The 23,561-nt window shown below is 42.4% G+C and overlaps 1 protein-coding gene across 3 annotated transcripts in view; it reads left to right on the top strand.

Annotated features, from left to right (window-relative positions):
* The window catches only part of MAN2A2 (mannosidase alpha class 2A member 2), a 218,864-nt gene that overhangs the window by 101,289 nt on the left and 94,014 nt on the right, over window positions 1-23,561 (top strand). For all 3 annotated transcript variants that reach the window (XM_073618510.1, XM_073618511.1, XM_073618512.1), the window contains exons 2-4: window positions 8,201-8,355; window positions 11,072-11,329; window positions 15,171-15,315. In XM_073618510.1, the coding sequence (XP_073474611.1) occupies window positions 8,224-8,355; window positions 11,072-11,329; window positions 15,171-15,315 (535 nt within the window). In that variant the 5' untranslated portion in view covers window positions 8,201-8,223. The remainder of the gene's footprint in view (window positions 1-8,200; window positions 8,356-11,071; window positions 11,330-15,170; window positions 15,316-23,561) is intronic.

Here is a 23,561-nt window from a genome sequence, read left to right as displayed (position 1 = left end):
TGCCAGGTAATGCAGTTCCCATTTAAACTTGTTTACCTGGCCATCAGCTTTAAGAGCCTTAAATGTTGTGTTGGTTGTATACATGTTCTGTTCTCCTTGATCCTTTTTGTTTTACATTGGCTTATGTTAATGTTGTTAAGATGATCTTGATTTTTACACCCCATTGCGGCTGGTATTAGTCTTGCCAGCACCCTTGTCTTGTATAGTATATGTTTCTGTCACGGATCCAGGGCTCCAGCTAAAAATATCCCCTGCTCCCGGCCTGTCATTAACATGGGATTAAACAAAGTAGGACACGAGCGATGTTTGAACTGAGACCGATACGTTCTGCTGTTCTCAGGAGTCTTGTGTGTTTAAAGCAAAAGCAAACTGTGCTATGAAGAGCGTCCAGTTTTCAGAGAGGGCATTTGCGCGTCTGCAAGGGTCACATGTTTTAAAAAGAAACAATTAAGCAAGTAAATTAGTTTTACCCGCCATGAACTATAATTACTGAGCGGGTGAGAAACACAATCCCTAGGCTGCCATTAACACTCTGCTGGAAATTGAAGAGATAAATCTGCCCAGTACAGACCTGTATAAAATGTATTCTACATTTTATGTATTTATTAAAGCAATATATTTATTATGTTAATCTTTGTATATTTTGTGCAGTAAACTGTTCTGCTGGGATTTGCTTATGGGCCAAGGTGTGGGTTGCACCAGATCTCTTTATAATAGGACGAGAAAGGCTTTGAAAAGAAAATCTTATAGATCAGGTCTACAGCAAAAATAAATGGAAGAATAAAAAGAGGGCTAGCTTATTTAAAGTGGTTGTTAACCTCAGACATGAAATCTGAACAAAGCACGTATTTCTATAGTGTTTATTTGCCCCTCTCCAAAGCACTAAGGCCCCTTTTACACGGCGCCTCCACTAAGCGGAATTTGCTTTGCAGGGGATCTTCGCTGAGCAGGCGGATGACCGATCCACTCCGATATGCAGAGCGCACATGGACGCAGTACCGCTCTCCTCTTTGCGGCAGTCCAATGGAAAAGGAATGCCTGCCTGTTTCCATCTGATCCACCAGATAGATGGGGAATAAAACCACCATCCGTCTGTTTTTGGTGGACAGAATCGGATGGCGACTGGTATCAGCAGACATGTGTCCACTGACATCCACTGCTCCATAGAAGAGACTGCAGGGTCCGATTGGGTCCACCTGAAAAACTGACAGGCTGACCTGATCGGACAGGCTGTGTGAGGTGGGTTCACATATATGTGAATTGGAGGCGGGTTTCCCCTCCTCCAATTTGCATGACAGGAGAGTTTGACTGGCTCTTAATGGACGGTCGCGGTCTGCATTTGAAAAAGGATCCTGTGCGACTTGAGGCAAAAATTTGCACCTGAATCGGTGAACGAGGATGGACCGGACCCCATGCTGTGAGCTGCGGCCGCAGCATGTGTGAACATAGCCTGAAAGGGGCCTAGGGGGTTTATTTAGTTTATAGCGCAAAATCTGGAATTAGAAGATGGAGCTGCCCTACAAATATCACACAAAAAATGCAAGTAATGCACAAGTGTATTGAAATTGCTCCCAACACCAAAAAAGTTATGAAATCAGTCCATAGATATAAACATATGTGCTCTTCATATGACTTGTGACAACATCACAGACTCATGTTCCTCCACCACATAGATTGCGTGCTTACCAGAGGCAAGCTTAGTATAAGCTTGCGGCTATTAACTCCCCTCCAGGGCCTCGTTCCAAAGGGACGAGGATGACAGCTCTCAGGTACTTAGTGCGGCAAGAACACACAACAAATGATGATTCGATCATTCAACAGTCTCAATCGGAAGCCAGAAGGTAACCCATAATGAAGAGGAACTCACCATAGCGTAAATTGTATTAAAAAAGCATTTATTAAAATTTAAAGGTTACACTTACACAAGTATGAAGTAAACTTGCAAGGATAAAAGCCAGCCGGCAAAACGAACACCTGTGCACTACGGTACACAGCGCGATGACGTCAGCACGTCGCTCCTCCCGACACGCATTTCGTCACAATCTGACGTCCTGGGGCACCCTGGATTGTGACGACATGCGTATCGGGAGGAGTGACGCGCAGGCTGAGTTCCCAGCACGCTAGAGAACTGACCACTGGGTGTTCTCCTGTTTGATGTGGTCAGTTTTTGATAGGATAGCAGAGGGACTGGCAGGAACACCAGTGATTTCACACAAAGGAAGCAATAAAAAGAGAACAGGAGACTTTTTCCTACAAGTACACAGTACAGCAGCCACATATCAGGAATACAAAATGTTGGGTTTACATAAGTTCTTGTGGCTTTGGGGGCTTTCACCTAGTAGCTATACCCTGAATAGACAAAGCAAAGGTTCACTTAAGGCATACTTGGAAATATATTTGATTACATGACTGGCTGTAGGTAATAGTATTTTTTTTCGATTTACTTGTAATTGCAGTTTTTCACATTTACACAATACACAGAACTAAAGAACAAAAAAACAACAAGCAAAAAAAACATTATAATCTGTGTACTTAATCCTTCCCCACCCACTCCCCTCTGTAATGGTAAATACTTAAGAGAAAAAAAAGGCTGATGTGTTGTCAAGATGATTAGATTTTGGTGGGTAAATAAAACAGAAGAAAAAAATTATATATTATAATGCAAGTTTCAATGGTAGAAAAATGGATACACCAAATCAAAAATATTTTAACGTTGTAACTAAATTTAAAATCCCAAACAGTTGCAAATGCCAATTTTGTCACAATTTGACATGAGTTACATAGTTACATAGTTACAAAGTAGGTGAGGTTGAAAAAAAGACACAAGTCCATCAAGTCCAACCTACGTGTGTGATTATGTGTCAGTATTACATTACATATCCCTATATATTGCGGTCATTCAGGTGATTATCTAATAGTTTCTTGAAGCTATCAATGCTCCCCACTGATACCACCGCCTGTGGAAGGGAATTCCACATCCTTGCCGCTCTTACAGTAAAGAACCCTCTACGTAGTTTAAGGTTAAACCTCTTTTCTTCTAATTGTAATGAGTGGCCACGAGTCTTATTAAACTCTCTTCTGCGAAAAAGTTTTATCCCTATTGTGGGGTCACCAAAGTTGTCAAAGCAATATGAAGTAATTAACAGAGTTCCAATAAGGTGAAATAACTGATGCCCAGATTACATGTGCATCAGTTAAAAAAAAAAAAAAATTAATGTGTTAGGTGGAACAGTCTAAAAGACAATCATATGCCAGATCAGTTACATGCACACACACAAACACATATTTTTGTGTCCCTATCAGAGCCCCCCCCCCCCCCCCCCTCCATGTTTGTGTCCCTATCAGAGCTATTGGCCCCCCACATGTTTGTGTTCCCATTAGAGCTATTCAGCCCACCGCCCACATGTTTGTAACCATCTCACAGTTCCCCCTTGCCTATGTACTTTACCAGACATTTACTTTACCAGCGGCATCTCAAAAATAGATTACACTGGCTGTGCAGACCTGCTGCACCTCCCGACTCCCGCCCCGCTGGTATTACACACTGGTTACTGGTTAACAGCGAGGCAGGAGCCGGGAGGTGGCAACAGGTCTGCACTAAAGCACTTCATTGGTTCCTAGGATGCCCATAGTCCCAGCAGCCAACAGGGTGAGACGCTGGGAGGGATTGCGGGACCTGCGCTGCATATTGCCTGGGGTGAATATGCAGCGCAAGTTCCACAACTGACAGGGGGACTGAAGACTCCAGCTGTGGGCCGTAAAAAATGGCTTGGCGGGCAAGATGTGGCCCGCAGGCCATACTTTGGAGACCCCTGCTCTATGCCAAGGTGCAAATGGGTATTTACCAAGATAGCTGCCTAATGCCAAGAAAAAACATCCTGCAGGATAACCACAGGATTGAATCAGAACCTCTATGCTTGCGTCTCACCAAAATCTGTGTTATGGGGTTTTATAATACACAAAGATACAAAACTTTGTGTAAGGAACATGATTTTCCTCAAACTGACAAGTTTTATATTTGGATAAGCCTGAAGAACACCCTCTCAATTACATAAGGCGTTTTGTCATCCAGAGCGGGGCGCTGGAAACTCAATGCGTCCCTTATGCAAGACAGTCCCTTTAGAGAAAATTTGCAAGACACACTTTTATTGGATAATGAAAATTAATTTACCCCCCCTTGAAGGAGAAATGGGGCCAAAGCTATTTTGACCCTTTTTCTCCTGTAGGTCACAAGGGTTGCACTTCCTTCTGCACTCATGTGACCCGTATTCAGCCAGCAGTGTGCTAATGTCTGTCACTCAGCCGGTCCAGACTCTGGAGGGATCACAACTTTAATGTCAGGACCCACCCAGATGCCTGAGGGGCAGCAGGCTCAGCCTCTGTTGGCTGCTTAGAGCCTGAACCAGCCCCTCCCACCCCCTCCACAGCCCAGCAGTCCAGTGAGCACTGGAGGGGCAGAGCAGAGAGCCAGAGACTGAGTTACCTGCTCTCTGCTCACTGAAGACTGATTACTCGGATCGGACTGGAATCGATGCTGCATCCGCCTAGGTGAGTGTGGATCTTTGCTTTTTTTCAAAACCCACAGTTCTCTTTTATTGGTGTGGAAAGGTCATAAGTGTATAATGCGCAGAACAGTCATACAGAAGGGCTCCTCATTGAAGAAAGACTGCAAGAATTTGCACAACCCCCAGCTCACATTCATACACTTAAAAACGCAAACCTAAAAAGCCTCTTGCACAGGATATAGGTGTCAAACTTAAAGTGGTTGTAAAGTCTCAAGGTTTTTTACCTTCATGCATTGTATGCATGAAGGTAAAAAAAAAACACCTCTGTGCAGAAGCCCCCTAATACTTACCTGAGTTCCATTGCGTTCTAGCAATGTGGACGACAGCCTTGGCTCTCCAGGGACTCTCACTCCTCATTGGCTGAGGCAGGAGCCATCACCTCCCACTGCTGTCAATCACAGCTAGTGAGCCAATGAGGGGAGAGGGGGGCAGGGCCAAGCCACGGCTGTGTGTGTGTGAATGGACACAGAGAGAAGTGTCTAGGGAGCGCTCCTGCTCATGTGCCCCCATAGCAAGCTGCATGCTCTGGGGGCAGGAGGGAGGGAGCCAGGAGTGCCGACAGGAGACCCGAGAAGGCTGCTCTGTGCAAAACTACTGCAGGTAAGGATAATATGTTTGTTATTCAAAAAAATATATATATAAAGAAAGAATTGTGCTCGATGCGTGAGTAATAAAAATTAGTATTGTTGTGAAACCGTGAAGGAAATCCTGCAGCTGAGCACTATAACCCCGATATTAGAGCACAAAACATAGATATAAAAAGAGAAAAGTGCAGCGCTGGAAAAAATATCAAAAACAGTGTGTGTAATATGACAGTGAACCAACACTGTGCTGAAAGTGACTTATGACTAATTTGATAAAAAAATCTATTAAAATTCAATTAATAGTTAATAATGCAAATGAAAATATATATATATATAATTAATCGTGTAAGTGAGATAATAAATTAAGTGGAAACCGTCCATAAAGTGCAATAAAATCCAGAGGGAAGGGATATCCAAAGACCCTGGGTCTATATTCCACCACTGGTGCTGCCCGTCACCTGATAGTAAGGTAATGGAGGCTTACCGGAAAGCCTGCGACCGCCCTTATTCAGGGGGGTCAAAACAGGCTTAGAAGACCGAGTAACGCCACAGGAAACGCTGCTGGAGTCCCACCAACATCTTTGATGAATAGCTAATCAGCAGAAGCAGGAAACACCTTGGATGATGTATTTCAGGAGGCAGTTACCACACAGCAGAGGGCAGGCTTTTCCAGAAGTCCGGTTAGGGCAAACTGTGTATACTCCAAAAGAAAAGAGACTCCGATAGTGCAGATAAACTTGGACTGGTTTATTTTGAAATTAAAACGACCACATAAAATCACTAGCAGGGATGTGGAAAAAAAAAACAAAAACCCACCACTACTAAAACAAAAGCCGCGCATGCGCAAAGCGCCTTCACGTTGTGACCCTACGGCCATTTTGTCACAACTGACGTCATCAGGGGTACGCAACCGCGCATGCGCCTTTTAAGTCCGAACGGCGCAGTAAAGAGCGCAGCCGTTGGCTGATGGACAACAATGCTGGAAGCTAATTGGTCTAATAACAAATGACTTTAGCCTACCAAAAACGGCTAATCTACCTAACATAGAGGTAGCGCTTCTCCAACACCCTTAGGGCGGATGAAAGCAGCGCACACAAATAAAGCCTAAAAACAATCAATGTATGAAAACAAGCCTTTACTATCACTTTAAGATGCAATGCAGAACACCCACCCGCTAATGCAACATAGAACTGAAGCCCAGTTGGCCAAATATAGGCGAATCTTCTATGAACTCTTTTTTTTTTTTTCTTTGTGTGTATGTCTTCTGTATCATAGTTTGGCCATTATATTGCTTTCCTAATTTTACATGGTGCTGACAGTAAAGCCCATATAGATCTATGCATGAACGTAGGCTTTGGAGTGGATAGTGCCAACAACCATACTTGTTGCAAACTCCTCAAAATGCATGTAGCATTCATTTTAATGTTTTGCCATTGACTTTTTATGGGCCTCCCAACACACTAAAATTAACAAAAAAAAAATGTTTGCTGTATTTTTTTAAAACACGCTACAGTGGTGAGATGGGAACAGATGCTATTTATAATATAGGGAATCACGACACATGCATTTTAGCTCGTGTGTTTAAATTCATGTGTCAGTGGACCTATTTTGTTACAGGGATCATAGATGCATATGTGAGCCAATGGGTCTTTGGCGTTACAGAAATCATAGAAGCACTGGTGAGTCAATGGGTCTTTGGTGTTATGGGGATCATAGAACCGTTGGCGAGTCAATAGGCCTTTGTTACAGGGATCATAGAAGCATTGGTGAATCAATGGGTCTTTGGTGTTAACGGGATCATAGAAGCTTATGTGAGCCAATGGGTCTTTGGCGTTACAAGGATCATAGAAGCATTGGTGAGTCAATGGGTCTTTGGTGTTATGGGGATCATAGAACAGTTGGCAAGTCAATAGGCCTTTGTTGTTACAGAGATCATAGAAGCACGTGTTTTTGCCTGGGTTCACACTGCCCACGACTTGCATGCAACTTCTTTAAAAGAAGTCAGTTCAAGTCATTCCGAAGTCAGACCAAAACTGCAGGAACCTTTTTGTCGGAGCGACTAAAGTTGCAATGACTAGAACGGTTCCATTGCACAGAATGTGGTCCGAATTCTGATGCGACAAGTGCTCCAAAGTCAGAGCGATTTGTCGCATCAATGTGAGCCGTGCCTAAGTGCTGTAAGAGAACAACTGAGAACATCGAGGAAACCGTGGACTTTGTAAAGAACTGTGGAATTACTTGTGAGCTTTTCAGCATCACAATGAAATCACAGATATCACATGGATAAAAAGGCTTCTGAAAGACAGTGGGCTCAATTCACTAAGCTATAACGCATATGTAATACATAATTAATTAATTATTTTTTAGCCATATGACTTTTGGTTTCAGATCTTGTTGCTGGAAATAACTGTCCTCATTTCAAATAATGATTGTCATAGCTTATGAACTTTGTGTTTTATGTTCTCCTTTTCTGCCCAAAGGAGCCCAGAATACTCCCAGTGTATGCTCTGCACTAATGATGAGACATACAGGTTTACCCCGAGTTTAGGCATTCATTCCTATTTCTTCACCCAAGAGCCTTGCTAGTGAAACAGGTTGTTCATTTATTCTTTCCAAGAGCATAACTATAGACCTTATCAATACTGGCCTAGCCTACAACATGTCTGTCTGTTTTCAGTAGGTGTGAACAAGTTGTCCCACTTCTGCCAATGACACCAGCCTTTCAATGCTTGACTATTTCAGTACTAGATCATAGAAGAGTCCTGGAATCTAATTCATGGAATGATAAAGCTTTGCGAAAGCTGATGTCATTGGAGTTCGGCCGACTTGTTTGTTCCATGTGGGGAGCATTGACGATCTCAATCGACCGGCACATAAAACCACAGAGACTTGCGGGATTTGAGCTGCAGTTCATTTTTCTGTAGGTGACAGGAGCCCTTTAAATGGAGCTGAATTCTCTGCAGATCAATTTGAATAGCTAAGGTTTTGTGGAAAAAAGACGTGGTTGGGAAGGTTTTTAACACATCTCTCCCTGTTTGTGATCTATTTCAGGTCTGTTCCTTGAGCTCCCAGGGATGAAACTGAAGAAGCAGGTTACTGTGTGTGGAGCGGCCATCTTTTGCGTGGCCGTCTTCTCTTTGTATCTTATGCTGGACAAGGTGCAACACGACCCTCCCAGGAGACAGAACGGAGGCAACTTTCCCAGGGTACGAAGAGATCTGAGCACTGCTTAGCCATTAAATGTTACCACATAATTGCATGAAAGACTTTTAGAGAATGAATGAAGGTCAGCTGCTTATGGAGCTATGACAGGGATATTCTTTCAGCCTCTCCTAAAATGCCCTCCTTCTATGGCAATGCCTATTTATATATTCTGCATTATACAGATATAAAATATTTACACTGTAGCGTGGATTTGGAACTCTGTATAATTACATTCGCCTCATAGCCTCACTGTAAGAGTCTAGGCAAGCTTTTGGAAATGATGCATTTGTGACCTTCGCTGTTTCCACTTAAAACAGCTTCTAATCTCCATATTTCATTTTCATGGAGCAGTGACACATTTTCTGCTGTGATGTGTGTGTTCTCTTACATAATGCCTGTTTTCCCATACACCTCTGCCTGACCTCCTTTTCTTCTTGTACGATAAGAGAAGCCTCGATCCTGAAGTTTCATCCTTGATACAGCAATTAAGATTTGGTATAGGGTGCAGTTGGAGGACAGTAAATGTTTTACTCCTGCATTGCACTTTCAAAGAGAAATTGCTTCCATAAAGCAAGGTTTGTCTGCTGAATGTATTTTTTCAATAGGGTATTAAAGAACTGCTGTACATAAATTACATTCTTTTTATGACATGGTTTATAAAAAGAGGTTTTAATAAAATTCTCAAGTAAATATGCTCTGGAAAATTGGAAGCTCTAAAAAAAAAAAATTGAGGTTATATTGGAGATGCTGTTTTTCCTACAAACAGCAGACTTTGTTAAAGAGACCCTTTACTTCTGGACAGCAGTGTACCAGACAGTGTCACATGTACCTTGAGATGGTCGGGCATCCTCTGCTCTGCCCTGGGGCTGGCAATAGGTCAGGGTCATGTTGGGTTGGGGAGGAAACGCTACTATTTGGTGCTTTGTGGTGCCTAAAGGTTTATTCAGCTATAGCTTTTATTTTGCTATATCCTTGCTAAATGAAGCAACTGATGTAAAGCAAAGTTACACAAATATCAGGTATTCCATATTCTATGCAAGTTCATTCATAGCCATGTACAATTGTGTTCTAGCAGTTTCAAATATTACTTTTCCTAACATTTTCACAGTATGCATAGAGGTCCTTTGGAATTTTACTTCATTTTGACAGTAGCCGCTGTCTGGAAAAAAAAATTGTATGTGTTGCCCAGGACAATCAGATCTATCTCTCTCAAGTATAGTTCATTAAAAAATCAAAGGTGATTGTAAACAATCACCTAGTAAAACAACCCATTCAGTTTAAAATAGAAATGAAAGGCAAAACTTTTGTGTATGGATATAAAAAAAACTGCCAATCTGGTCATTAGAAAAAGTATAGGTTCTGGCACTTTTTTTTTTTTTTTTGTATGTGCTTGTATTATGCTCATGGCAAACCTGAAACTGGGGAGTGAGAGTTGTGGTAATGTCATATTCTCTTCATTATCTTACTTTCTTCCTGCATCATTATCTGTTTTGGAAAACATTCCACATGGGAATAAATGTTTTTCCAGTGCAGAAGAACTGTTAGAGCAGCCTTTCTCAACCTTTTTAAATGGAGCAACCCTTGAAATAACATTCCGCTTTCCACCCCTACTAATTTGTATGTCTGCAGCTCACAGGACGGTTGTAATAATAATGTAAAAGTTCAGCGAAAATTATTAGAAAAATTGCCCACTGCTCGAGGAACCCCTAGCAACCTCTGGGGGAACTTTGGGGTTACACGGAAACCTGCATGAGAAAGGCTGTTAGAGATTATCCATTGTACAGCTTAAAAAGGAAGTATGACTAAAAAAAAAAAAAAAAAAAATCATACTCCCCTAGATGGCTGCAGCACTGATCCCAGCGGCAGCTGTCCTCTGCTGCATCTAAGGCCAAGAACTGAGCGACCAAACACCGCTGATTGCTCTGCTGTCTGTCTTTAGTCTGCAGAGAGCCTCTGCTCTTCATCTCTGCTCTTCCTCACTGGAGCGCTGGGCTGTAGAAGGGGCAGGAATGGCTGGTTCAGGCTCAAAGCGACTTGCTAAGAGGCTGAGCCAGCTGCTGGTCCAGGCATCTTTGTGGATCTCGACTTGAAAGTTGGGATTTTTCCTGAGCCTAGGACCGGTTGAGTGACGCCAGTCAACAGCAGGCTTTAGCCCACCGTTGGCTGAAAACGAGTCACAAGAGTGCGGAACAAACTGCACTCCTGTGATCCATAGGGGAAGTACAACCAAAATAGGTTTGCCCATACTTCTTCTTTTGAAGGAGCCTGTAGATGATTCAATTGTCTTTCCTTCCACTATGGGTGGAAGGAAAGAAAATTGCTTGATTCCCCCATCAACACACTCAATGTTAAGGGGGGAATGTCTCCTGCAACGCAATTGTGTTCTGCCAGCCTGGGGCGCGTTCCTGGCTGGCAGAACACAATGATTACTGCTAGCAGCGGAAATCGCATGTGAAAAAAAAACTCGGATGGATCGACTTTGGTGCAATCAGCCTGTCCATAGATGGATCGATTCTTGGCCTTTTCCCTGCTGAACTGGCCAAATTTTGACCCATGTATGGCCAGCTTTATTCTTGTCTTCTAACAGGATCCCTTTTGTTTCCAGGATATTGACTGTATGCAATATTTATATTTTAGGACTTGGCTCCTTTCAAGATTCTTCAAAAGCATTATCAGTTAGAACTGTTTAAACATTTTGCCTGTTTTCCTCAAATCTAGAGCCAGATTTCTGTCCTGCAGAACCGGATAGAGCAACTGGAGCAGCTCTTGGAGGAGAACCATGAAATCATCAGCCACATTAAGGATTCCGTTCTAGAGTTAACAGCAAATGCAGATGGACAACCAATCCTGATCCCGTATCACACATCTAATGGGAGTTGGGTCATTCCACCAGACCCTCGGCCCAGCTTCTATTCTATATCGCCCCAGGACTGTCAGTTTGCTGTAGCAAATAAAGGCAAGAAAACCGATTTACAGGTAAAAAAAAAAAAAAAAAAAGTTTGCCAAAAATGGGATAATATATATTTAACTGTATATTATTTTTAATGAGAAAAACATGCATACTTTGGAAATAACCAGTTCCCTTAGTTTTCAAGCTCTAGAAGGCAGGCTCTACCACTTATATTATTTGGTAGTTGATCCTTGTATCGTTATAATTTCCTTAAACTTATAGAGTACAATGAGATAGGCTGATGCTTTATAGGTAAACATGGTTTGCCTATAACGAATTATAGAATCTCCACCAGTTTCTCTGTAGATTGAATTGGAATATACAAATGGTGAAGTAGGGTTTTATCTCCTGTAAATTTGCTTGCAGGAGCAAGTATAGTCAAGTTGGTCAAGTATAGCTCCAGCCACTTTATCTTGTATTCTGCTGCCATTTCCTGCTGGTTCCTGTCCCTGTGACAGCTTGTTACTAGTGCAGTAAAGGAAAGCTTTAACCCCCACATTAGGGTTTGTTTTTTTTTGTTTTTTTTTTTAATACTGCTGTCTGTGTCAACGAGGCACAAATTGAGGGAAAATCGCTCAAATAAGGTGTGTTTTTTGTTTTTACAGCATGATGCAGTGATTTAGGATGGGGGGGTGAGGGTCGTAGGATGGGGGGGTGAGGGTCGTAGGGGGGGTGAGGGTTGTAGGATGGGGGGGTGAGGGTCGTAGGATGGGGGGGGCGAGGGTCGTAGGGGGGGTGAGGGTTGTAGGATGGGGGGGGTGAGGGTCGTAGGATGGGGAGGGGGGGGGGGGGTGACAGTGCAGACCTTGACTTTTAGTGCCGGTTCACACTACCGCGACTTGGGATCCGACTTGTCAGACCTCAAGTCGCTTGACATCTGAAAGTCCATGTAAGTGAATGAGAGCCGTCTATATGTACGCTACTGAAGTCGCTCCGACTTCAGAAAAGGTCCCTGTACTACTTCAAGGCGACTTGTAGGCGACTTGTACCCATTGATTTCAATGGAAGTCGCCTACAAGTCGGATCGTGGTCTATAGTGAAGCGACTTCACAGGAAGAGAAGATGTTTTTTTCAAGCAAACCCCTCCCTCCCCCAGAGCGGATTGTAGTTTGATTGGCCACTGGAAAGTCGCCTGTCTTGGAGGCGACTTGAAGTCGCCTTGTAAGTCGCCCCAAGTCGCGCTGAAGTCGCGCTGAAGTCGCCTTGCTAAGTCGCGCTGTAAGTCGTGTTGCCCCTGTGTGAACCAGCGCTTAGTGTGAAGTCCACTTTAAGCTGGTGGGTTCTGTGTACGAGTGACATGGTTTATTTTTACATGCAGTGACATACTTCGTCAAAGTTCTAACAGAAGTGTCACTTGGCATTATGGATTATCCATATTGTCTTGTGGCGCATACAAAAGGATTATATATAGAGCTTTTTTTTTATATGCTCTTTTTGCAGCGTTCTCTTTTTTCATAGCTCATCGTCTCCATATTAAATGAAGAAAGAAAGAGAAGGAGAAAAGAAACATGGAGATGTTTATTTTACATAAATAATCAACAAAAATATGGTTTATTATGGCTGATCGAATTATCAAATAGTGAGTCTTCAGCAGTATAATATAATCTTATTAAAGCGGAGTTACACCCATTTTTTTCTCTTTGGCTGTGCTGCATGCCCTTAGCTCCTAGTTTTCACAATAGCCTTTTTTTTTTTGATTATAAATACCTGTTTTTTGTATTTTAACGTTACTTCTGCCTTGCGATTGCCTCACTAGGTGATTCTCAAGTGTTCATGGGATAGCGGCGTCTGGTATCCCATGACTCTTTGTGAATCACCTACTGCTGAAATAAATCTCGCGTATGCAGGGAGAGAGAGGAGCTGTCAGAATTCGGTGATGTCGGGTGTGGGCGGGACCGAGCAGCTATCGAACACCAGCCAAAAGAATGGGGTCAGTGCGGACCGCTACGTGTATGCGGCTCCGCCCCCTTTCTTAAGAAGCCCAATATGCTCGGTGCCACCCGCCCCTGACAACATCACTGATGAATTCTGACAGCTCCTCTCTGTTCCTGCACACAGTTACATTGCAAGTCTGCTCAATGTTTTACGGTCTCAGCACGGGCTACACATTATCACTATATCAAGTATATGTGTGTGTGTGTGTGTGTATATATATGTATGTATGTGTATGTATGTATGTATGTATGTGTGTGTATATATATATATATATATATATATATTAATATAGAGGCATTACTGAGCATGTGCGTGATTTGGTGTTGGTGGTGCATTATGGGTAGGCAGCTGCACAGAAATCCAGGAAATGAATACGAGAGGGCTTCAGATCAGTAAGTAACTAACCATTTTTAAAGAAAGTAAAAGCACAAAAAATATGACATGTTAGAAATGTTTATTTACAGGTTGAGACAGTTACAGAGCAGTCTTTAAAAAAAAAACTGTTTGGGAGACGGGAACTCCGCTTCAACCAAAGCTTATATTTGGTTGCCATAATCTATTACATCCGCTGCACTTTGTACTAAGCAAATAATAAAGCAAAACACTTTTTTCTATTATGTCAGCCAAGCTGCACTGGGAAATGTTACAAAGATGCTGCTTATTAGCAGGATATCATTTATTTCAGTATCTCCCCTCTGGGGGTTCTGAATGGCACTACTGCAGTGATTTGGGTCCTGCTCAGATTCTGTGTGGGCTGTTTCTGCACACAGATCCCCTGTGGTCAGTGTGCAGAGGGTGAGCTGCTTGGCACAGATCCTGGAAGATATTGGTTATCACTGTAGTAGTGCTAACTATTACAGTAATCATCCACTTCCCCAGAGACCGATCAAATATTAGATACACATACTTGCACTGTACCAAGGTACGTATACAACACAAATCACACCTAGAGTTCAACTTTAATTCTGTTTCTAAAATCAATCAAAACAGTGGCCACTGAGATTCATCAGCAGCTGACCGTCCAGCCTCATGTGGAGGAACAGATAGGTGCCAGCATTCTTTGCAATTTTCAAATGTGAATCTGCAATCACCTCCATTTGAGATTAGATTGTATTTATTTATATATATATATATATATATATATATATAGTCAAAAGTATGGGGATACCTGCCTTTACGCACACTTGACCTCTACTGGCATCCCAGTCTTGGTCCGTAGGGTTCAATATTGAGTTGGCCCACCCTTTGCAGCTATAACAGCTTCAACTCTTCTGGGAAGGCTGTCCACAAGGTTTAGGAGTGTGTCTATGGGAATGTTTGACCATTCTTCCAGAAGCACATTTGTGAGGTCAGACACTGATGTGGATGAGAAGGCCTGGCTCGCATTTTCAACTCTACTTCATCCCAAAGATGCTCTATTGGGTTGAGGTCAGGGCTCCTGTGCCCAACCCCTGAAAAACAACCCCACACCCATAATCCCCCCTCCACCAAATTATTTGGACCAGTGCACAAAGCAAGGTCCATAAAGACATGGATGAGCGAGTTTGGAGTGGAGGAAATTGACTGGCCTGCACAGAGTCCTGACCTCAACCCAATAGAACACCTTTGGGATGAATTATAGACGAGACTGAGAGCCAGACCACCTTGTCCACATCAGTGCCTGACCTCACAAATGCGCTTCTGGAAGAATGGTCAAACATTCCTATAGACACACTCCTAAACCTTGTGGACAGCCTTCCCAGAAGAGTTGAAGCTATTGTAGCTGCAAAGGGTGGGCCAACTCAATATCTAACCCTACAGACTAAGGCTGAGATGCCAGGTTATGTGCGTGAAAAGGTAGGCATCCCAATACTTTGTGTAATATAGTGTACGCACTTATTTTTTTTTTTTTTTTACGGTTTTATGTAAATCAATGTATGCAATATTTTTCAGATGCTGGATATTTACACACAGTTGCCTTTTGATAATGTGGATGGAGGGGTTTGGAAACAAGGATTTGACATCACATATGATCCTAATGAATGGGAGACTGAACCTCTTCAGGTGTTTGTAGTTCCACACTCGCACAATGATCCTGGTAAGAAGAACACACAGCGTTTTTTGTACTGTATAGTATGTACATATCCTTCATAAACAGATGTTCTGTATATTTTTATCATTATTATTAAAGTACAAAAACTCTGCGCTTGAAGCAGAAATGTATTCAGCATTGCAGAGTTAAGTGGAAAAAACAGGTTTCCAGAGAATATAATTTAACACAGTGGCTTAAAGCTAGTGCTGTGGATCCCCCATCCAATATTGTCCTAGCATAGACATGGTGTGCCATTGGACAGTGTCCTAGCATAGACATGGTGTGCCATTGGACAGTGTCCTAGCATAGACATGGGATGCCACCTGACATTGTCCTAGCATAGACATGGTGTGCCATTGAACACTGTCCTAGCATAGACATGGTGTGCCATTGGACACTGTCCTAGCATAGACATGGTGTGCCATTGGACACTGTCCTAGCATAGACATGGTGTGCCATTGAACACTGTCCTAGCATAGACATGGTGTGCCATTGGACACTGTCCTAGCATAGACATGGTGTGCCATTGAACACTGTCCTAGCATAGACATGGTGTGCCATTGGACACTGTCCTAGCATAGACATGGTGTGCCATTGGACACTGTCCTAGCATAGACATGGTGTGCCATTGGACACTGTCCTAGCATAGACATGGTGTGCCATTGGACACTGTCCTAGCATAGACATGGTGTGCCATTGGACACTGTCCTAGCATAGACATGGTGTGCCATTGGACATTGTCCTAGCATAGACATGGGATGCCACCTGACATTGTCCTAGCATAGACATGGTGTGCCATCCGATATTGTTGTAGAATTGACATAGGGTGCCATCTGACATTGTCCTAGCATAGACTCGGGGATTGATTTACTAAGACTGGAGAGTGCAAAATCTGGTGCAGCTGTGCATTGAAGCCAATCAGCTTCTAACTTCAGCTTGTTTAATTTAGGCTTTGATGAATAAAAAAAAAACTGAAAGCTGATTGGTTTTTATGCAGAGCTGAACCAGATTTTGCACTCTCCAGTTTTAGTAAATCAACCCTATTGTGTCATCTGACATTGTCCTAGCATCGACATTGGGTACAATATATAAAATGTATATTGAAAGATAACTTAGAAAAACTGAATTTGTATGCAAATGTTTGTCGGGAGCTTTTTAAACTATTTGTACGTCTGCGTTATATGATTGTTTGCCTCAAAATTTGTTCCTGCTATAGTTTGATTTGGGATTTTTGTATTCATCATTTTCCTAGTGTCCTTCCAAATTACCAAGTCTGGCAGACCTAAAGCCTGCAGCTGTCATTGTGCTACTCAGGATTCTATCATAGAGCTCTCGCAGGGGCTCAGGATGCTACTTGGCTAAGAAATTCAGTATTTCAATTGACATGTTTTTATTTAATTTATGAAAAACAGTCATTGGCAGTTTGTAGTAGCCTGTTTGTATGGGTCATTTGATAGATCAAGATATAAAAGTAAACAGTGAAATAACAGCTGCTATAATCTGACTTTTAAAACTAAACTGCAAGAGAAGGAAACAATGTGTATTGTGGTTTTATAAGTGAGACACGTCTGTAGCCGGTCCTTAATCGATTTATACAGCAACATCTATATCAAATGGCCAAATGACCTAACCATGTGATATTTTAGAATAAAAGCACAACCCATCTTTATTACTGTGAAGCCTCTGATTGCCTTCCCAATATGCTGCATGTTGAATCTTGCGTCCTGTGTGTGTCCATTCTTCACCCCAGCATGTTACAGCCAAGAATAAAAAAAACCTTTCTGCTAAAAGGCAGTCGATTTTTACCTGTTTTTCTATATGTACAATCAGATAAAGTAGACTGAGTGAGGGCAAACATCACATTTTTAGGCAGATTAGGTCTTTGACTGTGAAATTAGCTGGTCACGTACAGTATTTCAAGGTACATGTGATTATGTCAGTCATATCACATGTACTTTTTATATAGGTAATATGCAATTTAGCCTATATAATGTGCACTGACACTAATGCTGGCCAAAGACAGTAGAGACTGGTTGGATGTGTTATGATCTGACTGCCTTCATTTACTTGAATACCCTTGGATTAGATTTCATGGAGAAGGGAGGGGTAACTTGCACCTTAGATGTCCCCCCAACCCTGATTTATCAGGACTCAAAAAACTATAGTGATTACATAAGCAGTTCTAACCTAATTGTCATTGCTTTCAAGCCATGTCACAGAGCAGCAACTTCTTGTGCCTTCTACACATTAGATCCGGGGTAGGCGGGAGGTGGAGAACTACTTGAACAACATGGGAGAAGTCCAAGATCACCGGGCAAAGTGTCGCCTCCTCACACTTGATTTAAAACTCTAATTGCCATATTAGAGTGTCACAATCGTGTGCACTGCACAGCAATCATGGATTTAAATCAGGTGGTGAGGAGGCAACAAATCGCCTCCTCAACACCTATTAACACATATTCGTATCGCTTTTCAGAGGAGCAGCAGTGCCTGCTGCAATTATGAATGAGCCCTTAGTTGCATTAGACAGCGGCACCCCTAGGGCTCATTCACACAAAAAGTTGGGGGGTGGTAAAACAGCAGGATATAAAAGATGTCTATTGCTAAGCGCAGCAAAGCTGCAGGTACACTGCACTGCACCTGTGGTGTGAGTAAACCGCAGCACATCAGTGTGAAAGCAACCCTATACTATTATGCCCAGTGTATTGCTTCACACTGACCTGAAGATCTCTTTTCTGCTGCTTGAACCACTCTGGAGACCACTAGCCGGGATAAGAGGGGGAGTGCAATTGGTATCACTCTGCATGAGACAGGAGCCAGCACTACAGAGGAGGCATTGGCTTATGTGGCTCTTGTTCCCTACTATAGCTCCAACTTTACAAGTAGTCCCCCTGCATTGCACTCAGTTTAATTCTTTGGAATGGTCAGTCACCTGTCCGCGATCTACTGGTTGCTGACCCCCGCATTAGATTATCACCCAATCAGGCCATTCTCAGTGACTGGCTTCTAACATCTGTAGGCTTCTTTAATATGTAATGGTTTAACCAGTAGTTTTCATAGAGGAAAAGAAATGACACATTTTTATCAGCTCATTTATTTAAAAGAATGCAATTTTTACTGGCGAGTTGGAATGCTTAAGAGCAATTTTTTCTTTTCTTCTTCTTTTTTTTTTTTTTTTTTTAACAATTCTTTATTTAAGTCAGACAGGTTGTGCCCATGTAAAAAAATCAGTAGTATACAGAGAAAACCGTTGCAGGTGGTACAATAAAGACAAAGGCATAAATGGAAATGCAAAGCATAACAGTCTGTGCGCAGCAGCATGTGTCCTTGATATATGTTGCCTATTTTCATGGAAAGAAAGGCACACAGAACAGAACACCAGATTTCTTGAAAAAATAAGTATAACTGGTGCATAACTTAGATATTTGTGATTGTAAATAGAAATCATGAATAATTTGAACCAACTTAGAAGCAAGAAGTAGCTTGGAAGATCATTGGGTAGAGAAGCAGTAGGAATAGAAGAAGTTAAAGTGGGGTTTACGATCAGTGCTCCCAGGACAGTGCCCCCTGCCTGGCTCAAAAGTGTGGCAAACAAAGGGCAAGATATTGGCCTATAGGGGAAGTGACATCAGAGTCACTAGTGTGACGGGAGCATTAAAGTACAACTAAAGGCAAAACTGTTTTTTAGTTTTGGCTACAGGGGAGAGGGATTAGAACACGTCAGTTTTTATTACTGTCTGTCTCCATTAAGGAGATTCACACTCTCTATTTGACCTGTTTACCATTATCATTGAAAATAAAAGTTAAAAAAAATCCCAAATTTTGTGTTGTCCCCAGAAAAGTAATAAAAGGGAAATCTTCCGATTAGTTTGGCTATGGGACCGGAAGTGAAGGGACATGCAATGGGACACAGATGGCAAAAAAAAAAAAAAATCCGACAGGGCTTATAACCCTCCCTTACTCTATCCAAAATGAAGAAAATAAAGTTTTGCCTATAGTTCTACTTTAAATTATGATGATGAAGTCTGAACATCTGGATCCTCCAACCTAATTTGATAGGGTGAAGAGCAGGTAAAGTCTGTTCAGGGGAACCAGGTGTTGCAAAACTTCTCCAAAAGCATTTTTTTTTCTTTACACAAAAAACTTGAAGGGTCCAGCATGTCTGATCCGAGGCCACCACCACCAGGCTGTTTCCAGACTTGCGCAAAAAAAAAAAAAACAGATCTAACTCTGCTGTAGCACATTGAGCTGCATGGCAATTTTGTTGTGTTGGTTCAGAATCCTGTTACTTTCAGTGCCAGAACTGGCTCATGGAAAATACCAAGTAGCCGAGAGAGTGTGGAAGCAGCTTTGGACTTGCTTTGCCACTTCTGTGAAGAAGTGATCAGCAAATGCTCCAAGTGCAGAGACACAATAAGTCCACATTGGAAGGTCTGTGATGGGGGTTTTCACATCCCAAAAAAGTGTAACACTCCTTTAACGCAAACCTGCCATTAGATAGATGGGAGCTGCCATTGCTTGTCTTCTTGTGAACATGCCAGTTGCCTAGTTGTTATGCTGAGCCATGGCTTCATTACATCCAGAGTCATCAAGCTGGAAAAGGTATATAGGTCAAAAGTCCTTATTTGATTTCTTGTTACAGGTCAATGTCTCAAAGTATTGAAATACATTGGTCAGCGTGACAGCAAACAATGGCTGCCTACATGTTTTTCTCCATGACATGTTTCTTTTTTTAGGTTTTTATTGAAAAGTTTTATAAACAATACATTTGGCCACCTAAATGTAAATGTACATCATTACTTAGATGATAAATACCACAGCTAGCTGGGATAACCCAAGTATCTTTTTTTCAGTCTTTTTGATCCCAGATCTCTCAATAAAGAGAACCTGTCATGCTTATCTCTATTACAAGGGATATTTACATTACTTGTATTAGCAATAAAAGTGATCAAAAAAAATTTAAAGGAACAATTTAAAGCGCCCTATCCCTCCGAGCTTGCAGAAACGAACACATGTGCAAGTTGCGCCCGCATAAGTAAACAGTGTTCAAACCACATGTGAAGTATGGATGCCATCATTAGAGTGAGAGCAATAATTCTAGCGCAAGACCTCCTCTGTAGCACTAAACAGTGTGGTCTATGGAGATTAATTACTGTAGTTTGTCGCCATTCCATGAGCGTGTGCAATTGTAAAGAATGACGTATTGGGTATCTATTTACTCGACATAACATCTTTTCACATTCTACAAAAAAATTGGGTTAACTTTACTGTTTGTTTTTTTAATTCACTTTTAAGTCTTTTTGTTTTTTTTTTAATTGCGTTTGAAAGACCGCTGCGCAAATAGAGTGTGACATAAAATATTGCAACGACCACCATTTTATCCTCCAGGATCTCTGCTAAAAAAAATATGTATATATATGTTTGTGGGTTCTAAGAAATCTTCTAGCAAAAAAAAAAAAAAAAAGATTTTTACTTGTAAACAACAAATGTCAGAAAAAGGCCTGGTCTTAAAGTAGTTTAACACAAGATGAAATACAGTGGTACGTATAACTATTGTGCAGTATAGAAAAACAAGACTTGGGTTATACAAGCCTTAGGATAATCAATTTAAAGTAAAAGAATCAGTCAGAAAATTGTTCAGCACTTTGTAGATAATGTAGATACGTATGTTGACACATACGTTCAAGGATCAAGTGATTATTCCATAGTTGAAGTCATACCTAGCTATGCACAGGATCATCCGTTTTTGTAGGCGGCTACGCCATCAGGAGGAGGGAAATGTTTCAACTCACACCATGAGCAATGCAAATATAAGATCTAAATCAAAGAAATAGAAAGCTAGAGAAGAAACGAGCAGTGTGGAGAGAAGTTTACAAGGAAAGTCTGGGAACTGACCCCTAACATAAAACACCTCCATCCCTAATATCAGAAAAAAGCAAATGAAAGTCGCCCACGGGACTTTAAATGAGGTGTAAATGGTGATCAAAGGGTAGACAAATATAAAGGTACAAGTATTTATTGAATACAGCAGCATAATCCATAATAGGGTATAGGCATGGGTGAAAAAGGTTCATAAAACAGCAACATTGCATAATAATCCTAAAACATAGCCATGAATAAATAGTAATACATATAATACAGGTATGCATAGTACATCTCTAACCCGACGCGTTTCGCGAGCTTTCCTCGCTTCATCAGGGGCTGATGTGCATAGCTGCTGTCTGTAAATACAGATAAAGTAATTAGAGTAGCGGTTATGAAGGGATACAGCAAGAAGCCAGAACCGGTCATCCCATACTTACTAGTAAAACCAAGGCTACAAACACATAACCCAAGCACAGGTCGGCGGAGAGCATCTCCCCCGGGAGCTGAAGGGGCCGAGGAACCAACCAGAGGACCGGGGCCAGGCGTGAGGGGGGGCCCGCATGGCAGAGTGAAGAGAAGAGAAGAGGGCGTGAACCCAGATTGTTCCCAAATGTACTGCAGGGCAGCTCTCTGTATGGAATGTAAACATGTGGTAATATATAGTTAAAAAGTAAATAAGTATGAAATGTATATCGTGACATGAAATACAAGATATGTTGATAGACAAGATCTAAAGTAGTGACATTGGTGTTGTCATAGAGATATACATATGTACTGCTTGCATGATATGCATAAGGTGTCCCGCAGAACAGAGGGAAAAAGGAGGGTACAAGGTAGAAGAGTGGATGAAAGAGGGAAGAGAGTGGAGGGGGAGGAGGGGAAAGCAGGGGGAGGTGAGGTGGATGATGATAGGAAAAGACAAACAGGAGAAGAAAGAAGAAAGAAAAAAGAAGGGAAAAACAGGGCCAGGGGAGAGAGAAAGAGAAAGTGAAAGGGGGGAGGGGGGGAAAGATGAAACAGAGTGAAGAGGAGGACAAATTAGTTGATGGTGTAATGAACTAGAGAAGTATTTCCGTGTGGAAAGAAAAACAGTGTAATAAAGGGAATCAATCAAAAACAGCAAGTGGGGATAGGTCCGCTGTGGAGTGCAGGTAATTATGCAAGAGTAAATGAGTAGAGTGCTTACCAAAATATGCAGCGTCCGGACTGAGTGTAGGAGAAATAGTGAGAGGGAAGTTGCCATGCTGACACCCCCAGCCTTATATCCGGACATCCGCCGGGCTCTCCGCCCCTAACGTCATGCGTCAGGTGGGGCAAAGGGGATCGTAACGCACCCGCCGCAAAGAGGCAGGCACTCGCGATCCCCAGCCCCCTTCAGGATGACACATCCCGCCCATCAAAAAGGGGGGGCCGCTGTGATGCAGACATCCCCAGGTGGGCGTGGAAAGGCATGACGCCGATGCACTGGTGGCCCCGCCCCTCCGGAAAAACCAGAGAGACGGGGACAGCTGGGGAAATGAATCCCCATTTGTGCATCGCAGCTCCCGGGGGGTAAAACAGACCGCCCAACCCGAACACGGGCGCAGTGGAGGAGCTAGGTCTACAAGTATATGGTAGATTATATAAACAATAATATAAAGATATGCTAGTAAGGGTCATGGAGGTTCAGTAGTAGCCGAACCCATGTAGCCCCTAGGATCTAGGGTCAGCATCAGACCAGGGCATTATGGTGTTTTCCACCTGGGTACAAATTTACAAGGAAAGTCTGGGAACTGACCCCTAACATAAAACACCTCCATCCCTAATATCAGAAAAAAGCAAATGAAAGTCGCCCACGGGACTTTAAATGAGGTGTAAATGGTGATCAAAGGGTAGACAAATATAAAGGTACAAGTATTTATTGAATACAGCAGCATAATCCATAATAGGGTATAGGCATGGGTGAAAAAGGTTCATAAAACAGCAACATTGCATAATAATCCTAAAACATAGCCATGAATAAATAGTAATACATATAATACAGGTATGCATAGTACATCTCTAACCCGACGCGTTTCGCGAGCTTTCCTCGCTTCATCAGGGGCTGATGTGCATAGCTGCTGTCTGTAAATACAGATAAAGTAATTAGAGTAGCGGTTATGAAGGGATACAGCAAGAAGCCAGAACCGGTCATCCCATACTTACTAGTAAAACCAAGGCTACAAACACATAACCCAAGCACAGGTCGGCGGAGAGCATCTCCCCCGGGAGCTGAAGGGGCCGAGGAACCAACCAGAGGACCGGGGCCAGGCGTGAGGGGGGGCCCGCATGGCAGAGTGAAGAGAAGAGAAGAGGGCGTGAACCCAGATTGTTCCCAAATGTACTGCAGGGCAGCTCTCTGTATGGAA

Source organism: Aquarana catesbeiana, linkage group LG03, assembly GCF_042186555.1.
Source record: "Aquarana catesbeiana isolate 2022-GZ linkage group LG03, ASM4218655v1, whole genome shotgun sequence".
Taxonomy (NCBI): domain Eukaryota; kingdom Metazoa; phylum Chordata; class Amphibia; order Anura; family Ranidae; genus Aquarana; species Aquarana catesbeiana.
This window is presented reverse-complemented; position numbering and strand designations above follow the sequence as displayed.